The sequence below is a fragment of the Schistocerca cancellata genome, chromosome 12, assembly GCF_023864275.1.
Source record: "Schistocerca cancellata isolate TAMUIC-IGC-003103 chromosome 12, iqSchCanc2.1, whole genome shotgun sequence".
Taxonomy (NCBI): Eukaryota; Metazoa; Arthropoda; class Insecta; order Orthoptera; family Acrididae; genus Schistocerca; species Schistocerca cancellata.
Window position 1 is genome coordinate 55,155,516 of NC_064637.1, and position 19,062 is coordinate 55,174,577.

General features: G+C 48.5%; 1 protein-coding gene across 1 annotated transcript in view; it reads left to right on the forward strand.

Annotated features, from left to right (window-relative positions):
* LOC126109449 (C3 and PZP-like alpha-2-macroglobulin domain-containing protein 8) overlaps positions 1-19,062 on the forward strand; it is a 968,006-nt gene that overhangs the window by 924,846 nt on the left and 24,098 nt on the right. Inside the window, exons 26-27 of the mRNA XM_049914479.1 lie at positions 1,043-1,208; positions 2,314-2,512. Of these exons, the coding sequence (XP_049770436.1) occupies positions 1,043-1,208; positions 2,314-2,512 (365 nt within the window). The remainder of the gene's footprint in view (positions 1-1,042; positions 1,209-2,313; positions 2,513-19,062) is intronic.

A 19,062-nucleotide genomic window follows, 5' to 3' on the forward strand; every position in this document is an offset into this window, starting at 1 on the left:
CAAAGTCAAACGCTTTGAATTTTCGGCGCGGTTGCATCAGCTCATGGAAGAGGATGCGTTCAGTGCGAAACTTGTTTTCAGTGATGAAGCAACATTTTTTCTTAATGGTGAAGTGAACAGACACAATGTGCGAATCTGGGCGGTAGAGAATCCTCACGCATTCGTGCAGCAAATTCGCAATTCACCAAAAGTTAACGTGTTTTGTGCAATCTCATGGTTTAAAGTTTACGGCCCCTTTTTCGTCTGCGAAAAAAACGTTACAGGACACGTGTATCTGGACATGCTGGAAAATTGGATCATGCCACAACTGGAGACCGACAGCGCCGACTTCATCTTTCAACAGGATGGTGCTCCACCGCACTTCCATCATGATGTTCGGCATTACTTAAACAGGAGATTGGAAAACCGATGGATCGGTTGTGCAATTCATGTCATGGCCTCCACGCTCTACCGACTTAACCCCATGCGATTTCTTTCTGTGGGGTTATGTGAAAGATTCAGTGTTTAAACCTCCTCTACGAAGAAACGTGCCAGAACTGCGAGCTCGCATCAACGATGCTTTCGAACTCATTGATGAGGACATGCTGCGCCAAGTGTGGGAGGAACTTGATTATCGGCTTGATGTCTGCCGAATCACTAAAGGGGCACATATCGAACATTTGTGAATGCCTATAAAAACTTTTTGAGTTTTTGTATGTGTGTGCAAAGCATTGTGAAAATATCTCAAATAATAAAGTTATTGTAGAGCTGTGAAATCGCTTCAATCATTTGTAATAACCCTGTACTGTTAATGATGTAAACGTAGGCTTCTGCGGACCTTGTCACAGTCAATAAAATTCTTCTGGGCTTGAGGCCGCATTGTCATCTGTAAAATTCCGACGTTTCGGCGACTCTTGCAAGGCGCCTTCCTCAGGGTGTATTGCTAACTGTTAATGATGATTTTATATTGACAAGCTGCCTGCAAACATCATCATGGTGGCCTAAATCCCCTGTTGAACTCTTTAGTCGGTGTTACATGGTGTGGTGTGGTCTGGTGTTTCAGGTGGAAGTCCCACCGACCATCTGGTGTGCTGAGACTGGAGGTGCGCCTTTTCTCCGGGTTCCAGCTCTCATCCTGGAGCGGCAGCGTGCTGGTGGACAGCAATGGGACCACAGCGGACGTCCAGCATGGTTCCAGGGCCGACAAAGTCTGGTTCCTCATGTCTGGTGTAAGTACTACAGTCGCAGGCCAAATTCTTCTTCTCAACTCCAAAGTAAAAGCCTGTTGATCGTACTAGTCCCATACCAGTGTCACTTGTAGCGTGGTTTCATGGCTTACCAAAGATGGTTCCTTATGTCTGGTGTCAGTACCACAGTGGATGGTTGCGAACAACCGCTCCAGGAGATACGCAGCAAACTTTGTAGTCTAGTAGAGGCCAGCTGAACTGATAGAGCAGTTAGTTATCTCTGTTATGCATCCACAGTCAACCTGTCAGGTTCCTCATATCAGGAGTGAGTATCATAGAGGTAGCCAAAGTCCTCTTATCAATCCTGGTAGGGGACCCCACAGCTGAATCATACACGGTAGAGGCCACCAGAGCTAATGGTGCTATCTCATAACCCTGTCGCATACAGCATGGTTCCATGCATAGCAAAGTCTGACTCCTCTTCTTTGACACGAGTGCCATGCCAGCAGCCAAAATCCTCGTCCTGAACTCTGACATGAAATGCACAGTTGTGTAATATGCTGGTAGAGGCAAACAGAACCGCTGGAGCAATCCCATATGTACATGCATGAGGTTCCAGGAATGAGAATGTCTGGTTCCTCGTCCCTGTCGTAAGTACCACTAACTAACTAACTCCGTCTTCAAGCCACAAGTGGCCTACCGGGACCATCCGACCGCCATGTCATCCTCAGTGGAGGATGCGGATAGGAGGGGTGTGGGGTCAGCACACCGTCTCCCGGTCATTATGATGGTATTCTTGACCGAAGCCGCTACTATTCGGTCGAGTACCTCCTCAATTGACATGAGGCTGAGTGCACCCCGAAAAATGGCAACAGCGCATGGCGGCTAGATGGTCACCCATCCAAGTGCCGACCACGCTCGACAGCGCTTAACTTCGGTGATCTCACGGGAACCAGTGTATCCACTGTCGCAAGGCTGTTGCCCGTCATAAGTACCACAGCATGAGGAAAAGTCCTTTTCCTCAACCCTGACATAAGAACAACAGCTGCTACAATCCAGTCAAACCAGACTTCCCCAAAACGGCAGCCCATGTGTTCTTTCCAACTACAAGCCCATTGCAAATGGTCGTTGTTTTGTTACTCGGCAGGTGACCTCCCAGTGTGCAGTCTGCGTGCAGCTGTCAGCTGGTGGCGTCTACCCAGTGACGTCATCCCGGCCGGCGTTGGCGCGCGTCTACCCAGCGGAGCGCCCTCACGTGGCAGCACACGTGTTCTTCCACAGCGCCACGCTGTTGACGGCGGGTGCCGATGACGACCTCCTCACATGGTTCGGCGCCTCACAACAAGGTCAGCACACAGCTGATACAGCGAAACTGATCAACCATCTATGAACCACCCCTACCAACCAACTCAGCGCCAAATGTCAGACCTTGATCTGCTACGTGTACATCTACACTCTGCAAGCGACCTTACAGTTTGATATGAGGGTTTCTGTGTATCAGAATCACCTCCCCCTTTTTCTGTTCTGTACACTTTGGAATATTGACTACTGGCAAGTCTTCCTGGGGGCTCGAAGCTCTGTAATTTAACCTTCATGGTTTCTCATGAGATATAGATACGAGGTAGCAATATTTTACTAGACTCTTCTAGAAAGTCGCGCGGGGTAGCCGAGCGGTCTATGGCGTCTTGTCACGGCCCGCGCGGCTTCCACCGTCGGAGGTTCGAGTCCTCCCTCAAGCGTAAGTTAGTTTAAGTTAGATTAAGTAGTGTGTAAGTTTAGGGACCGATGACCCCAGCAGTTTGGTAAAATAAGACCTTACCACAAATTGCCAAAAAAATGTCTTCTACACTACTGGCCATTAGAATTGCTACACCACGAAGATGACGTGCTACAGACGCGAAATTTAACCGACAGCAAGAAGATGCTGTGATATGCAAATGATTAGCTTTTCAGAGCATTTACACGAGGTTGGCGCCGGTGGTGACACCTACAACGTGCTGACATGGGGAAAGTTTCCAACCGATTTCTCACACACAAACAGCAGTTGACCGGTGTTGCCTGGTAAAACGTTGTTGTTATGCCTCGTGTAAGGAGGAGAAATGCGTACCATCATGTTTGCAACTTGGATAAAGGTCGGATTATAGGCTATCGCGATTGCGGTTTATCGTACCGCGACATTGCTGCTCGCGTTGGTAGAGATCCAATGACTGTTAGCAGAATATGGAATCGTTGGGTTCAGGAAGGTAATACGGAACGCCGTGCTGGACCGCAACGGCCTAGTATCGCTAGCAGTCGAGATGACAGGCATCTCATCCGCACGGCTGTAACGGATCGTGCAGCCACGTCTCGATCCCTGAGTCAACAGATGGGGACGTTTGCAAGACGACAACCATCTGCACGAACAGTTCGACAACGTTTGCAGCAGCAGAGACTATCAACTCGGAGACCACGGCTGCGGTTACCCTTGACGCTGCATCACAGACAGGAGCGCCTGCGATGGTGTAGTCGACGACGAACCTGGGAGCACGAATGGCAAAACGTCATTTTTTCGGATGAATCCAGGTTCTGTTTACAGCATCATGATGGTCGCATTCGAGTTTCGCGACGTCGCGGTGAACGTACATTGGAAGCGTGTATTCGCCATCGCCATACTGGCGTATCACCCGGCGTGATGGTATGGGGTGCCACTGGTTACACGTCTCGGTTACTTCTTGTTCGCATTGACGGCACTTTGAACAGTGGACGTTACATTTCAGATGTGTTACTACCCGTTGCTCTACCCTTCATCCCTGCAGAACCCTACATTTCAGCAGGATAATGCACGACTGCATGTTGCGGGTCCTGTATGGGTCATTCTGGATACAGAAAATGTTCGACTGCTGCCCTGGCCAACACATTCTCCAGATCTCTCACCAACTGAAAACGTCTGGTCAATGGTGGCCGAGCAACTGGCTCGTCACAATACGCCAGTCATTAGTCTTGTTGTATCGTGTTGAAGCTGCATGGGCAGCTGTACCTGTACACGCCATCCAAGCTGTGTTTGACTCAATGCCCAGCCATATCAAGGCCGTTATTACGGCCTGAGGTGGTTGTTCTGGGTACTGATTTCTCAGGATCTATGCACCCAAATTGAGTGAAAATATAATCACATGTCAATTTTAGTATAATATATTTGTCGAATGAATATCCGTTTATCATCTGCATGTCTTCTTGGTGTAGCAATTTTAATGGCCAGTAGTGTAGAAACGTACACTCTCAAAACCTCATTGCGATGCAGTGTGTCGCTCTTGTAGCTTTTGCTACTTGTGCTGGCTGAGCATCTTCGTAACGGTTTCATCCTCACTGATTGAACCTGTAACGAAATGTGACACTCTTCATTAGATCATCTCTGTTTGCTACAACAGTCCTATCTCATATGGACCCCAGACCAATGATTAATATTCAAATATTAGTCAAATGAGGTTTTTGTACACTGCATCCTTTGTGGGTCTACTGTATACTCCAGTCACATTAATCTGGCCACTGCCTAAGTTCGACATCAGTCTCCAATAACGGCTCATAGTTGGCAGTTGTAGACTATATAAAGTGTGTCAGGGATGTGGGCAACTGTGCAGTCATTGCAATACTGCAGAAACAGAGCGATTTATCTGACATGCAAATGCGTTTGATCATTGGATTTTGGGCCAAGTGGTGATGATGTTGGGTTTGTGGGGCGCTCAAATGCTCACCCATCAGCGCCTGTACAGACTCCCAGTTTTTACACAGACCAGTTTTTACAGAATGCAATTTAGCCACGACCACAGATGATGATGATGAAGAAGAAATGATGAGGCCAACACAAACGCCCATTCTCTGGGCAGAGAAAAATCGCCAACCCAGCCAGGAACCGAATCCGGGACCCCGTGATCCAGAGGCAGCAAGGCTAGCCACTAGACGACGAATGACGGACTTTGGACCAAGTGTGGTAGCATTTGTGAAATTACCAAGTTTGTAAATGGCTGCTATGGTTAAGGTACACTGTGCATGGTAAAACAGTGCTGTTTAAATCTTGCACTGAGGCAACAGTGCTGCACCATGGGCCGTAGATGATAGTGGTGAACGATGGTTGTGGAGATGCCTACAGGCGAAGAGACGTGCAACTGTTGAGCAACTGATCACCCAAGTGAACGGAGGGGCTACCGACTGTGTCTTTTCAACGGCCGTTCAGTGAACGTTACCGTGTGTGGGCCTCCACAGCAGGTGCTTGGCTCATGCACCCATGCTTACTGCTGTTCATTGGCATTGAGAGCTGGGATTCAAGTGCCAATAGCGCAGCTGGACGTCCACTGAGTGGTGAGAGAGACCTTTTCAGATGAATCGCATTGTATGCTTCATAGGACAGATTTTCATTGGTGTGTATGGCCTTGGAACAATTGACAGGAAGGTCCCCGCCGGATTTTCGTGGCATTCACTTGGTGATCTCGTCTTTCTGGTCAGCACAATCAAGCAACACAAGTGTGTATCTATGCTTGGTGACAATGTCCATCCCTACATGCAGTCTGTTTTTTCCTCAGCACGATGGCATCTACCAGGATGACAATGCAATGGGTCCCACAGTTCACAGTTTATGTGTGTGGTTCATAGGGCACAAATACGAATTTACCATACTTCCATTGGCTACTAAATTCCCCAGATTTAAACCCAGCCGAGAATCTGTGGGACCAGCTCAATCAGGCTGTTCGCATCGTGGATGCTCAACTGAGAAACTAGAGCAGTTAGCTGTGGTACTGGAGTCAACATAGCTCTATATCCCTGTTAGTACCTTCGAGAACCAAAGTCACTCTCTTCCTACAAGTCTGCGCTGAAACATGTGGTTATTAAGGTTTCTGACAGGTGGTCAGATTTATATGGCTGGACACTGCATATTTCCTGAGGATTCTTCCACTGAATCTCAGTCGGGCATCTGCCCCACCTGCATTTAATTTTATGGTGGCCATTCTACTTTAAATCTCTCAGTACACATACTCCCAGATTCGGTGAAGCCATAGTTAAGTTGTCATTAATAAACCTTGGACCTTGATTTGCCAGGCATGGCGCAAGTCATTTGTGAACTTGAGTAATGTGAAGAATCCCTTAGTTGACACTAGCAGTTTGAGGTTACGTTACCTGTTGATATCCAAGAAATGATGACTGGAAAGTTAACTAAACAACAGCGTGTATTTGTTTTGCAAATGCGGTGATAAGATGACCATAATTACAGTGATGTTTGTGATTTGTTTGTGGAACATTTGCTAAAACATACAGTCTTCATCTCGACAATTTAAGATATGGAGCTTCCCCGTTCATGTAGAACAAAGACTGCTATTACAGAAGAGAATCTTAAAGTTGTTTCATGCAATGACCGACTAAATCTCCAAGATAACGTCCAAGGGGTTTGGATCGCTGCTCGGAGTTGCCGCGCAGTTAGGGGCGCCATGTCACTAATCGTGCGGCTCTCCCCCCCGGAGATTCGAGTCCTCCCTCGGGCATGGGTGTGTGTGTGTGTTGTTCTTAGCATAACTTAGTTTAAGTAGTGTGTAAGTCTAGGGACTGATGACCTCAGCAGTTTAGTCCCTTAGGAGTCCACACACACATTTGAACGTTTGAACATTTTTGGAGTATGGATCAGCAAGGACAAGTCCATCAACAATTCAGAAAAAGCTGAAATCGGCAGCATATAAATCCACTTAACTTTAAGGTCTAAATAGAGATGATCCGAGCTTTTAAGGTGTCGATGGAGACAAACTCCCCTGGCGTGAATGTATGGGCAGCGATTATCAGCTGTGGGCTGACGTGAATTTTTAAGTGTACTGTCAGATCTGTAAATTACCTAGATAAGCTTCAAGAACTGTTGTTAGAAATGGAGAATAGTCCACTTTTTTTTAAGATCTGCAGCCGATTAAGTCAAAAGATGGAGCCGAAGCTCCAGGGACTTACAGTGAGAGATTTTATAAATGAAAATTTTGATCGATGGGTTCCTCACATACACGGCCTGCACGATCCACAGTCTGGGGTATACTAAAAAACTCAGGGTTATCCTGAGAAGATTCGTGGGTTTGAGCATTTGAGGGAACCCCAATCAGAGACTGAAAACATGCGGCACTGGAAGATTTGGAATAAAATTTGTAAATCAGTGTTGAAAAAATGCAATGTTTGTTTACAACAGCATGGAAATCACTTTGAGCACCTTTGGTAGGCTCACTGAACTCTACATGTATTCCCGTGTTGATAATAAGTCAGTATTTATTGAGTACAGCCTAGAAGCTATTTTCCGGAGTGCTGAATGAAAAGATAAATAAGTACACTCTGAATGTCCTCGGAGGACAGAAATCTGATTTCCGCCAGATAGAGACACTCCTGAACAATTGTTTGTTATTAGACAAATAATGGAGAAATTTTATGAGTGTGACATAGATCTCCACTACCAATTTTTGATTTTAAATGAGCTTTTGATAGTGCTAATGGGTCAGCATTATATAACATACCAAAAGAACTGAGCATCTGTGACAAACCAAGAAGGTTAACTGAGTTAGCAATGTAGGACACAAAGGCAAAAGTAAAGATGAAAAACAAAATGACGAAGAATAAAACGATCTCGGTTTTCAAGCCGCGTCGGTTCGAATAAAATCCTCAAGCTGTCGATGACCATCCCAGCCATCGTCGTCATTTGAAGTGACGCGGCTTTAACACCGAGAGCGTTTTATTCATGTATGCTGTCGCCATACCTCCCCTTCCAATCCAGCGACCAGGAAATACAGCACTGAGATGGTTGCGGACGTCCACTCTGAAGCGAAGCGGTGCACCGTCATGTTGTATCCACATCCTCTCACAAATAGCCAAGGGCGCGTTCTCCAACAACTCAGGTAGAACTCTTTGCACGTACCTAAAGTACAGGTGGCCATTCAGCCAACCAGGAAGAAGGTACCGCCCAATGAAATTGTGGCCTACAATGCCGGCCCAGATATTCACAACAAAACTTCGTTGATGGCCTGACTCTACTACAGCGTGAGGGTTTTGCTCATCACACACATGGCTGTTTCCGCTTTTCGAGATACCCTCACGATCAAATGAGGCCTCGTCATTAAACAGCACGATCTGGAGGAAATATGGTCGATCAATCCATTGTTGGAGCAACCATTGACACGATGCGACCACTGGTTCAAAGCCAGCCACAAGCATTGCATGGACTGGTTGTGGGTGTAATTGTTGTTCGTGGCGTACTCGCCACACGCTAGTATGTGCAGCGCCCAATTCATGTGCAGTACGGCGAGCGTGACTGGAACTCGGGACCTTTGCCTTTCGCGGGCAAGTGCTGTACCATCTGAGCTACCCAAGCACGACTCACGCCCCATCCTCACAGCTTTACTTCTGCCAATACCTCGTCTCCTACTTTCCGAACTTTACAGAAGCTCTCCTGCGAACCATGCAGCTCGGCCGGAGTGGCCGTGCGGTTGTAGGCGCTACAGTCTGGAGCCGAACGACCGCTACGGTCGCAGGTTCGAATCCTGCCTCGGGCATGGATGTGTGTGATGTCCTTAGGTTAGTTAGGTTTAATTAGTTCTAAGTTCTAGGCGACCGATGACGTCGGAAGTTTAGTCGCATAGTGCTCAGAGCCATTTGAACCGTTTGAACCATGCAGAACTCCTGAAAGAAAGGATATTGTGGAGACATGGCTTAGCCACAGGCTGGGGGATGTTTCCAGAATGATATTTTCACTCTGCAGCGGAGTGTGCGCTGATATGAAGTAAAGCTCTGAGGACGGGGCGTGGTTGTGCTTGGGTAGCTCAGATGGTAGAGCACTTGCCCGCAAAAGGCAAAGGTTCCGAGTTCGAGTCTCGGTCCGGCACACAGTTTTAATCTGCCAGGAAGTTTCATATCAGCACACACTCCGCTGCAGAGTGAAAATCCCATTTTGAATTCGGCGAGTACTTGTAGTGGGCTCCGATGCAACACGTTCCAGCACTACTGTGGTGTCACCGCCAGACACCACACATGCTAGGTGGAAGCCTTGAAATCGGCCGCGGTCCGTTAGTATACGTCGAACCCGCGTGTCGCCACTATCAGTGATTGCAGACCGAGCGCCGCCACACGGCAGGTCTAGTCTAGAGAGACTCCCTAGCACTCGCCCCAGTTGTACAGCCGACTTTGCTAGCGATGGTTCACTGACTGCATACGCTCTCATTTGCAGAGACGACAGTTTAGCATAGCCTTCAGCTACGTCATTTGCTACGACCTAGCAAGGCGCCATATTCTTCCAGAATGTATTCTGAACAGATAATATTGTGACTCGTGTACCGTCAAGAGCGACGTTCATCATAAATGGATTAAAGTTAAGTATCAACTAGCTACGTCCGCTTTCTGAATTCTAATTCCTTCTCATGTTCCAGACCTCACGTCCGTATAGTTCTTCCCTCCTCACGCCAGCATGCGTGAGCTAAAACGCGTGCATTTCGGCCTCCATTAGTAACACGGTGTTGGCTCTTCTGCCAACACAAGAACCTCCTCTTCAAAATCAGGTGTGCGAGTCGTCCTCATATTGCCTTCCTTCTCCTTTCTTCTTTCCAGTAAGCCAGTCTCCTGCATTCCTCGATCGAGAGAAATAAACACTCGTCATGACAGATGATGCCTGTTAGGAAATTGTTGCCTGCACAGGCTTTCAGCAGCGAGAGAATTGCAAAGTACGTCCCCATACACAAGGTGCCTCTCTGGGAGTTCTGCGAAACTGTACCGGCACTGGTCCATCGTATTGTGCTGTACGTCTCTGAATAGCACTGAGTAATTAGAGGGTCTTTCGTTGATTCACAGCACGTTCTGTCATGGGACAACGTAAATACGATACAACACGGCCACCTTATGGGCAAGTAAAGTAAACAAAACTGCATCATTGATTCCCAGTAATCAGGCTCGTCCTTCTTGTTTCCTTGCAGGAAGAAAAAAATGCACACGTAAATAACCAACACAGTACGTATTAACTTGTACGCACGTTACTTGTAAGAAAGCTGGCCGGCCGCAGTGACCGAGAGGCTCTAGGCGCTACAGTCTGGAACCACGTGACCGCTGCGACTGCAGGTTCGAATCCTGCCTCGGGCATGGATGTGTGTGATGTGCTTAGGTTAGTTAGGTTTAAGTAGTTCTAAGTTCTAGGGGACTGATGACCTCAGATGTTAAGTCCCATAGCGGTCAGAGCCATTTGAACCGTTTTTGGAAGAAAGCTGGAAAATAGTAATGCCAGACAAAGCGGTAGACAAATTTACTTCCATATCTCCATAAGTTGGCTTCTTCAACCCCAGGTTCCCCACCTCAAATTGTTCAGAGGAGCATCTTCTGTGTCCTGTTACATTTTTGCACACACTTACGGAAACATCCTGTAGCACAGCCCGTCGGAAAAATTAACATCTAATCTATGTGATTCATCTTATTTTTAACCAAGGCCATTTCTCCTTGTGTAAGTGGTACTCACAAAATATTTTGGCATTCGGAGGAAAATTTGTTGATTGAAATTTCTTGAAAGGGCTCGCCGCAATGAGAAACGCCTTTGTTTTAAAGATTTCAATCACAACTCGCTTATCATATCAGTGGCACTCTCTTCCTTATTTCGTGTAAATGCACTACTTTGCAACTTTTCCGCTGTTGTTCGTCAACCCTATCTGGTTAGGTTTCCATACCACACAGAAATAATACGGAAGAGTAGTTTAGGCAATATCTTTAGTAAACGTGCTCATCTGCCAATGAAAGTCAGTCTTTGGTTCCCCGCATCCACAGCATTTTCTTTGTGATGGTTGCACATCAAGTCAATCGTAATTGTAATCCTTAAGTATTTATCTACACTTAGGCTTTCGCGGACGTTGCCACAGTCAATAAAATTCCTCTGGGAATCTGACCGCATTGTACATATGTGAAATTCTCCGACGTTCCGGCCACTGTTGCAAATGACCTCCCTCAGGATGTTTTTGCATTGACAATGCGCTCACGTACCCAGAAGAAATTTATTGACTGCCTTAGGTATTTACTTGAATCGACAATTTGTGTGATTTGTCGCGTATCCGAAATTTAACAGAAAATGTCCCGGCGTTCATGTGGAGGACTTCATATGTTTTCAGACCATATAGATGTTTTCTCTAAACAATCCTTCAATTGGTTTTGATCTATCGATTACAACATCAGCAAAGAATCTAAGAAGACTGCTCAGATTGTCTCTTAAATTGTCCACATATATTAAGAACAGCAGATGGTCGATAACACGTCCTTGTAGAGCCCAATGTACAACTGCAGTTGAACTAGATAACTTCCCATCAGTTACTACGGACTGTGGCCTTTTTGACAGGAAATCACAAATCCACGGGCACAACTAAGACAATACACCACAGGCAAGCAATCTGATCAGAAGACACTTATGAAGCATGGGGAGTGTCATGATCTGTACCATCCTACTCTGATTCTACCGCATAGCATATCTGTAAATTAAACGATGTCAGAATTCTGTGCTGAATGCTCTTTCAATTGAAGTTTCAACAGATATGGCAAGTATGTCATTACGAAGATTCGATGCCTGAACTCTCAGCAATTTATTCTTGAGCATAATCTATGCCACGCCCTGGTACGTCTGCATCATCTTCCGAAAAATCAGTGCCACTTCCTTCAAATTGCCGGCCGGTGTGGCCGAGCGGTTCTAGGCGCTACAGTCTGGATCCGCGCGACCGCTACGGTCGCAGGTTAGAATCCTGCTTCGGGCATGGATGTGTGTGATGTCCTTAGGTTAGTTAGGTTTAAGTAGTTCTAAGTTATAGGGGACTGATGACCACAGACGTTAAGTCCCATAGTGCTCAGAGCCATTTCAACCTAAGCTGTCGACAGGCGTTAACATACATCAACGGGGGCAGTTGAAAATGTGTGTCCTGTACGGGTCTCGAACCCGGGATTTGCTGCTTACGTAGCAGACGCTCTATCCATCCGAGCCATCTAGGCCACAGAGGATAGTGCGACTGCAGGGATTCATGCCTTGCACGCTCCCTCCCCGCGAGACCCACATTGTCACCTTATACATCCACACACTATGTTCGTAGTGTCCCTACCCAACACACTCATTACTCGTGGAATACATTCTTACCAAGTTCCGTAAGAGTTCGGGCAACGCGTGTGCATCCAGCACAGAAGAAGAAGGTCAATGGCCGGTTAGCCTTAACTATATGAAGATGGTATCTGTTCTTTCGGACATGTCAGACGGTATCTGTTCTTTTGGACATGTCCGAAAGAACAGATACCATCTTCATATAGTTAAGGCTAACCGGCCATTGACCTTCTTCTTCTATGCTGGATGCACACGCATTGCCCGAACTCTTACGGAACTTGGTAAGAATGTCTGCCACGAGTAATGAGTGTGTTGGGTAGGGATACTACGAACATAGTGTGTGGACGTATAAGGTGAGAATGTGGGTCTCGCGGGAGGCTTGCGCGAGATAGTCCCTGCAGTCGCACTATGTGTCCTCGGTGGCTCAGATGGATAGAGCGTCTGCCATGTAAGCAGGAGATCACGGGTTCGAGTCCCGGTCGGGGCACACATTTTCAACTCTCCCCGTTAATGTATATCAACGCCTGTCGGCAGCTTAGGGTCTTGATTTAACTATCATTTCACAAATGAGGAAATCCTGACTACTGTATGTGCTACCACAGTGGTGATTCAGATATAAAGAAACTCAAAAAATCATCAATAAGTAACTCAAATAGGTTGTGATTATAGTATTGTGTCTACCGGGTTGTTATAGTTAAAGTTTCCCTATTTAATACATTATAGCACGGAAACTAATTACCGTACAAGTACCAAACTTGGTAGCATTAATGTGCAGAGTATGGGGTGCATGATTTCCATTCGTCACAGCGCCACCGTCCAGTTCCAACTATAGCCACCAGGTACCGTGATCAGTAAACGTGATTCGTAGTTTCACACACTTGAGCAGTCGTAGTGGACTTGTTGACGGGTCAACATGAGCTTGGACAAAAGGAGCCGGGCATTATTGGCGGAGCTCTATAATCTAAACAAGAGTAACGCTGCAGCTGCACTTCGAGAATATCGCCGGCTGAAAGGATTTTTCTCCGCCTGCTGTGCGGAGCACGGTGAAGAAGTTCGAATCTACTGGAGAACTGGGCGTCGCTCCGGAAAGAAACCGACGACCGGTTGCACCACAGGTGGTTGTCGCTATGGCAGACAACACTACGCGCAATTCCCGATAGTCAGGCACTGAGCGTGCTGTGTCACGAGAATTAAACATCCCATGGCCCACTGTACGGAATGTGCTTCGAACCATTCTCAAATGGTATCGGTACAAGGTCCATATCGCACGGCAACTTGCACCACAGGACGGACAACGAGGTGTTGACTTCGAGCTGACGAGGGCTGGTCCTGAATCCAATGGGCAGACGAAGCTCATTTTTCTCTGACGGGTGAGGTGAACTCACAGAACTGCCGAGTGTGGGGATCTTCACCTCCAATCACTGTGCGTGAAGTTCCTCTGTATGGTGAACGTGTCACCGTATCATGTGGCTTCACTGCTGCATTCATCATTGGTCCATTCGTTTTGGAACAGGTCGGCGCTCGACGACCAAAGACTTGCAGTGTGACTGGCCAGCGTTACTGCGATATGCTTCTCTCTGACGGGTGAGGTGAACACACAGAACTGCCGAGTGTGGGGATCTTCACCTCCAATCACTGTGCGTGAAGTTCCTCTGTATGGTGAACGTGTCACCGTATCATGAGGCTTCACTGCTGCATTCATCATTGGCCCATTCGTTTTGGAACAGGTCGGCGCTCAACGACCAAAGACTTGCAGTGTGACTGGCCAGCGTTACTGCGATATGCTTCTCTCTGATGGGTGAGGTGAACACACAGAACTGCCGAGTGTGGGGATCTTCACCTCCAATCACTGTGCGTGAAGTTCCTCTGTATGGTGAACGTGTCACCGTATCATGTGGCTTCACTGCTGCATTCATCATTGGCCCATTCGTTTTGGAACAGGTCGGCGCTCAACGACCAAAGACTTGCAGTGTGACTGGTCAGCGTTACTGCGATATGCTTCTCTCTGACGGGTGATGTGAACTCACAGAACTGCCGAGTGTGGGGATCTTCACCTCCAATCACTGTGCATGAAGTTCCTCTGTATGGTGAACGTGTCACCGTATCATGTGGCTTCACTGCTGCATTCATCATTGGCCCATTCGTTTTGGAACAGGTCGGCGCTCAACGACCAAAGACTTGCAGTGTGACTGGCCAGCGTTACTGCGATATGCTTCTCTCTGATGGGTGAGGTGAACACACAGAACTGCCGAGTGTGGGGATCTTCACCTCCAATCACTGTGCGTGAAGTTCCTCTGTATGGTGAACGTGTCACCGTATCATGTGGCTTCACTGCTGCATTCATCATTGGCCCATTCGTTTTGGAACAGGTCGGCGCTCAATGACCAAAGACTTGCAGTGTGACTGGCCAGCGTTACTGCGATATGCTTCTCTCTGACGGGTGACGTGAACTCACAGAACTGCCGAGTGTGGGGATCTTCACCTCCAATCACTGTGCGTGAAGTTCCTCTGTATGGTGAACGTGTCACCGTATCATGTGGCTTCACTGCTGCATTCATCATTGGCCCATTCGTTTTGGAACAGGTCGGCGCTCAATGACCAAACACTTGCAGTGTGACTGGCCAGCGTTACTGCGATATGCTTCTCTCTGATGGGTGATGTGAACTCACAGAACTGCCGAGTATGGGGATCTTCACCTCCAATCACTGTGCGTGAAATTCCTCTGTATGGTGAACGTGTCACCGTATCATGTGGCTTCACTGCTGCATTCATCATTGGCCCATTAGTTTTGGAACAGGTCGGCGCTCAACGACCAAAGACTTGCAGTGTGACTGGCCAGCGTTACTGCGATATGCTTCTCTCTGACGGGTGATGTGAACTCACAGAACTGCCGAGTATGGGGATCTTCACCTCCAATCACTGTGCGTGAAGTTCCTCTGTATGGTGAACGTGTCACCGTATCATGTGGCTTCACTGCTGCATTCATCATTGGCCCATTCGTTTTGGAACAGGTCGGCGCTCAATGACCAAAGACTTGCAGTGTGACTGGCCAGCGTTACTGCGATATGCTTCTCTCTGACGGGTGACGTGAACTCACAGAACTGCCGAGTGTGGGGATCTTCACCTCCAATCACTGTGCGTGAAGTTCCTCTGTATGGTGAACGTGTCACCGTATCATGTGGCTTCACTGCTGCATTCATCATTGGCCCATTCGTTTTGGAACAGGTCGGCGCTCAATGACCAAACACTTGCAGTGTGACTGGCCAGCGTTACTGCGATATGCTTCTCTCTGATGGGTGATGTGAACTCACAGAACTGCCGAGTATGGGGATCTTCACCTCCAATCACTGTGCGTGAAATTCCTCTGTATGGTGAACGTGTCACCGTATCATGTGGCTTCACTGCTGCATTCATCATTGGCCCATTAGTTTTGGAACAGGTCGGCGCTCAACGACCAAAGACTTGCAGTGTGACTGGCCAGCGTTACTGCGATATGCTTCTCTCTGATGGGTGAGGTGAACACACAGAACTGCCGAGTGTGGGGATCTTCACCTCCAATCACTGTGCGTGAAGTTCCTCTGTATGGTGAACGTGTCACCGTATCATGTGGCTTCACTGCTGCATTCATCATTGGCCCATTCGTTTTGGAACAGGTCGGCGCTCAATGACCAAAGACTTGCAGTGTGACTGGCCAGCGTTACTGCGATATGCTTCTCTCTGACGGGTGACGTGAACTCACAGAACTGCCGAGTGTGGGGATCTTCACCTCCAATCACTGTGCGTGAAGTTCCTCTGTATGGTGAACGTGTCACCGTATCATGTGGCTTCACTGCTGCATTCATCATTGGCCCATTCGTTTTGGAACGGGTCGGCGCTCAATGACCAAACACTTGCAGTGTGACTGGCCAGCGTTACTGCGATATGCTTCTCTCTGACGGGTGAGGTGAACACACAGAACTGCCGAGTGTGGGGATCTTCACCTCCAATCACTGTGCGTGAAGTTCCTCTGTATGGTGAACGTGTCACCGTATCATGTGGCTTCACTGCTGCATTCATCATTGGCCCATTAGTTTTGGAACAGGTCGGCGCTCAACGACCAAAGACTTGCAGTGTGACTGGCCAGCGTTACTGCGATATGCTTCTCTCTGACGGGTGATGTGAACTCACAGAACTGCCGAGTATGGGGATCTTCACCTCCAATCACTGTGCGTGAAATTCCTCTGTATGGTGAACGTGTCACCGTATCATGTGGCTTCACTGCTGCATTCATCATTGGCCCATTAGTTTTGGAACAGGTCGGCGCTCAATGACCAAAGACTTGCAGTGTGACTGGCCAGCGTTACTGCGATATGCTTCTCTCTGACGGGTGATGTGAACTCACAGAACTGCCGAGTGTGGGGATCTTCACCTCCAATCACTGTGCGTGAAGTTCCTCTGTATGGTGAACGTGTCACCGTATCATGTGGTTTCACTGCTGCATTCATCATTGGCCCATTAGTTTTGGAACAGGTCGGCGCTCAATGACCAAAGACTTGCAGTGTGACTGGCCAGCGTTACTGCGATATGCTTCTCTCTGACGGGTGAGGTGAACTCACAGAACTGCCGAGTGTGGGGATCTTCACCTCCAATCACTGTGCGTGAAGTTCCTCTGTATGGTGAACGTGTCACCGTATCATGTGGCTTCACTGCTGCATTCATCATTGGCCCATTCGTTTTGGAACAGGTCGACTCTCAACGACCAAAGACTTGCAGTGTGACTGGCCAGCGTTACTGCGATATGCTTCTCTCTGACGGGTGAGGTGAACACACAGAACTGCCGAGTGTGGGGATCTTCACCTCCAATCACTGTGCGTGAAGTTCCTCTGTATGGTGAACGAGTCACCGTATCATGTGGCTTCACTGCTGCATTCATCATTGGTCCATTCGTTTTGGAACAGGTCGGCGCTCAACGACCAAAGACTTGCAGTGTGACTGGCTAGCGTTACTGCGATATGCTTCTCTCTGACGGGTGAGGTGAACACACAGAACTGCCGAGTGTGGGGATCTTCACCTCCAATCACTGTGCGCGAAGTTCCTCTGTATGGTGAACGTGTCACCGTATCATGTGGCTTCACTGCTGCATTCATCATTGGGCCATTCATTTTGGAACAGATCGGCGCTCAGTGACCAAAGACTTGCAGTGTGACTGGCCAGCGTTACTGCGATATGCTTCGCCAGCATGTCATACCCGCCCTACAGGCGATGATGATGATGATGATGATGATGATGATGTTTGGATTGTGGGGCGCTCAACTGCGCGGTTATCAGCGCCCGTACAAATTCCCAACCTATGCTCAGTCCAGTCTCACCACTTTCATGAATGATGATGAAATTATGAGAACAATACAAGCACGCAGTCATCTCGAGGCAGGTAAAAACCCCAGACCCTGCCGGGAATCGAAACCGGGACCCCGTGCTCGGGAATCGAGAACAAGACCTTGGGACAACGAGCTGCGAACCCTACAGGAGAGAGACGCATTGTACTCAACTGTTTTCATGCAAGATGGGGGCCCAGCGCACATCGCCCGCGAAGTTCATCTCTTTCTCCGGAACACGTTTGGAAACGAGCGAATTATCAGCCGATCGTTTCCAAATGCTTGGCCGGCACGATCACCTGATCTCATTCCCTGTGATTTCTGGTTGGGCTACCTGAAGGACTGGATTTACCAGGGGAACAATCACAAATCTGCTGATCTGAAGCGCAGCATATTGAGATAATCAGCATCCTATGGACATGCTTCGTTCGGCTGTGCAGAATGCAATCCTGCGCTTTCAGACTCCTCTGGACACGGATGGGCGCCATATTGAGCCCTTTTTGTAGCTGTAATGGTACCGGCATGTAATGGTATGATGTACCGTTGCAGCACATTAAAAGTGTTTCAATTGAAATTATTCTAAGATACACTCCTGGAAATGGAAAAAAGAACACATTGACACCGGTGTGTCAGACCCACCATACTTGCTCCGGACACTGCGAGAGGGCTGTACAAGCAATGATCACACGCACGGCACAGCGGACACACCAGGAACCGCGGTGTTGGCCGTCGAATGGCGCTAGCTGCGCAGCATTTGTGCACCGCCGCCGTCAGTGTCAGCCAGTTTGCCGTGGCATACGGAGCTCCATCGCAGTCTTTAACACTGGTAGCATGCCGCGACAGCGTGGACGTGAACCGTATGTGCAGTTGACGGACTTTGAGCGAGGGCGTATAGTGGGCATGCGGGAGGCCGGGTGGACGTACCGCCGAATTGCTCAACACGTGGGGCGTGAGGTCTCCACAGTACATCGATGTTGTCGCCAGTGTTCGGCGGAAGGGGCACGTGCCCGTCGACCTGGGACCGGACCGCAGCGACGCACGGATGCACGCCAAGACCGTAGGATCCTACGGAGTGCCGTAGGGGACCGCACCGCCACTTCCCAGCAAATTAGGGACACTGTTGCTCCTGGGGTATCGGCGAGGACCATTCGCAACCGTCTCCATGAAGCTGGGCTACGGTCCCGCACACCGTTAGGCCGTCTTCCGCTCACGCCCCAACATCGTGCAGCCCACCTCCAGTGGTGTCGCGACAGGCGTGAATGGAGGGACGAATGGAGACGTGTCGTCTTCAGCGATGAGAGTCGCTTCTGCCTTGGTGCCAATGATGGTCGTATGCGTGTTTGGCGCCGTGCAGGTGAGCGCCACAATCAGGACTGCATACGACCGAGGCACACAGGGCCAACACCCGGCATCATGGTGTGGGGAGCGATCTCCTACACTGGCCGTACACCACTGG